Source organism: Lipotes vexillifer, unplaced genomic scaffold, assembly GCF_000442215.2.
Source record: "Lipotes vexillifer unplaced genomic scaffold, Lipotes_vexillifer_v1.1 scaffold778, whole genome shotgun sequence".
Taxonomy (NCBI): domain Eukaryota; kingdom Metazoa; phylum Chordata; class Mammalia; order Artiodactyla; family Lipotidae; genus Lipotes; species Lipotes vexillifer.
This window is the reverse complement of record NW_006774127.1, coordinates 3,460,225-3,462,953: the sequence shown is the minus strand read 5'-3', so window position 1 is coordinate 3,462,953 and position 2,729 is coordinate 3,460,225. Positions and strand designations below refer to the sequence as shown.

The 2,729-nt window shown below is 61.6% G+C and overlaps 1 protein-coding gene across 1 annotated transcript in view; it reads left to right on the top strand.

Annotated features, from left to right (window-relative positions):
- Positions 1-1,194, top strand: part of GRID2IP (Grid2 interacting protein) — a 34,983-nt gene extending 33,789 nt beyond the window's left edge. The window contains exons 21-22 of the mRNA XM_007448885.1: positions 722-886; positions 1,123-1,194. Coding sequence (XP_007448947.1) covers positions 722-886; positions 1,123-1,194 — 237 coding nt within the window. The remainder of the gene's footprint in view (positions 1-721; positions 887-1,122) is intronic.
- The last annotated feature ends 1,535 nt before the right edge of the window (positions 1,195-2,729 follow it).

Sequence of the window (2,729 nt, the reverse complement as noted above, 5' to 3'; positions counted from 1 at the left end):
AAGACCTTTTTTTTTTTTTTTTTTTTTTTTTTGCGGTACGTGGGCCTCTCACTGTTGTGGCCTCTCCTGCTGCGGAGCACAGCCTTCGGATGCGCAGGCTCGGCGGCCATGGCCCACGGGCCCAGCCGCTCCGCGGCATGTGGGATCCTCCCTGACCGGGCCCCGAACCCGCGTCCCCTGCATCGGCAGGCGGACTCTCAACCACTGCGCCACCAGGGAAGCCCAAGGAGCTCTTTTGATTGGCTACATTGCCCCCTCTGTCCTCGGGGGTGACAGAGTCCAGGCTTAAGTCACAAGATACAGGGAGAGGCTTGTCAGACCTGTCAGGCCTGGCCAGCCAAAGGCAGTCAGGAGAGGGGAATATTCCGACTGAGCACAGACAGTGACAAATGCTATAGAAAAAGAGAGAGACAGAGAAAGGGGGCCACTCTAAGTGGATGGTTGGGGAAGAGAGGGTGGCAGCATCTGAGCAGAGCCAGGAGGGAAGAGAGAGCTGCCCCACAGAGAGAGGAGCAAGTGAAAGGCCTAAGGCTGGACTGGATGTGGCAGGTGTCAGGACGAGCTTGGAGGGCAGTGGGCAAAGGGACTGGAGCCTCTGACCAGGGCATGGTGCCCAGGTGAGCAAAGGGCCTGGGGTAGACTGGAGTGGTCGCTGTTTGGGTCACTGCCCGGGGACCTGCCCCAGGGACCTGGGGCAGTTTCCTTAACAGAGGCCCATCAGTCCTTCCTGGAGACAGCCCAGCCGGTGCTGCGGGCGCTGGACGGGCTGCAGCGGGAGGCCATGGAGCAGCTGGGCAAGGCGCTGGCTTTCTTCGGTGAGGATTCCAAAGCCACCACTTCCGAGGCCTTTTTCGGCATCTTTGCGGAGTTCATGAGCAAGTTCGAGGTGAGCCACGGTGGGAGGCCCTGAGGAGAGAGCAGGGCCATAGGTCCAACGAGGGGGGGTCCTCTGTGAAGCCCGGGGTGGGAAAGGGCCCCTGTTGAGTGACACGCTCCCCCAGTGGGGCGGAGCCAGTAGGTCTCTGCCCCGGCGAGGGAGGGGGTGGGGGGAGACGACGCAGGGAGGGGGCGGTCCCGGGACCACTGACCAACCCCCGTCCCCACGTGCTCCTCCCTCCCCAGCGAGCGCTCGGCGACCTGCAGGCTGGTGAGGGCACGCGCGGCTCTGGGATGGTTTCGCCCCTCTCCTGGTGACGGCGGCGGCCTCGCGTCCTCGGCGGCCCGAGCGCGGAGCGGACGCCGCCAGCGTGGCGCGGAGCGGCCCGGGTGCGGGAGTGAGGCCCAGCCACGCGCGCATCTCCAGCTAGCTCAGCCGTCGAGCTCCGGCCGCCCTCGAAGGTGCGGGGACCCCTTCTCGGGGCCGAGCCCGGGGCTCCGAGGGTTGGGAGCGCGGGGCCGGAGCCGGCACGGCGACTCCCCGGGACGCGTGAACCACCCGCCGCCAGGTCCCGCCGGCTTCCCGCGCCTTGTCCATCCCCGCTTCTCCGTCCCACCCCCGCCCCCTCCCCGCTCCCGGGCCTTCCAGCAAGGGCTGGCTGTGCACGCCCTCAGGACCTAGGGGTCCCGGGGAGGGGCCGTTGCCACCAGCCGGTGGATTCCGAGTGTGCCCAGGGGACGCCCTCGCGGAGCACGGACCCCGCAGACCTTAGACTGTGAAGGAGGCAGACGCCCTTGAACATACCACACCAGCGAGCACGATAAGGCGTGGAGGTCTCTCACCCAGCCCAGGGCCTCCCGGGCTGCTTGGACGAAGGCAGGCAGGCTGGAAGGAGAGCCCCAAGTACAGGGACGTGGGGGAGGGGGGTGGGTGCGCCCCTAGCCTGGGTCTTGGAATCCAGAAGAAACCTCAGTTGGCTGCAGAGGAGAGAAGGCTGGGCTGGAGAAGGCAGGAGAGAAGCTGGGCAGAGATACAGGAAAGCATTAGGAAGACTATATCAGGCTGCAGAATTGAAGTTTTCACCCAGCAGACAAACTGAAATCCAGTTTAGAAGTGGTCACTTGGAAGTGGGGAGTCTGGGAGTGGGAGCGGGGATGTCGCGGTAGGGCAGAGAGAGCAGAGAGATGCTCAGGTGATGGATGAGCAGGACTTGGCGGCTGGCTGCCAGGTTTCTCACCTGGGTGGGTGGCAATGATGATGTTCCCTGGGACAGGCCATGTGAGCAGAGCAGGCTTAGAGGCGGTAACACCACCTGGGACATATTTGGGATCTCAGAGTCTGTTTTATATGTGTGTCTGGAGCCCCTGGTGAGGACTGGGGATAGAGGAGGGAGCTACCTGGATGCTGGGAGCAGAGGGATGCTGGGGGCATCCTTTCCTTTCTTTGTTTCATCCTTTCCATTCTCCAGTCGACAAATCCTGGATCAGGCAGCTTCCCGTTACCTCTTCCCTTAACTTTCTTCCAGAGAAGTCTGAAATGGACTTTAGAAACCATCTTCTGGCTTTTTTCCCCTCCACTATGATTGAATAGCTGGTGTTGCCCCTGGACAGTATTCGGGACCCATCCAGTTCTACCCCGGTCTCCCACAGGCCCCTCGTTGAGGCCATGTATGTTCTTCCTTTGTTCTCCGCTCACAGCCACCATATAAAAATATCTAAACCAAATTGTGTAATTCAGGTGGGGGAAATGAACCCAGATTTGGCTAGTGGAGGGCGTTTCTCCCCAGCAGCTCAAGCCGGATAATTTCCATGACTTTCCAAAGCCTTCGTCTCTGAGAAACATGTCAAAAGAT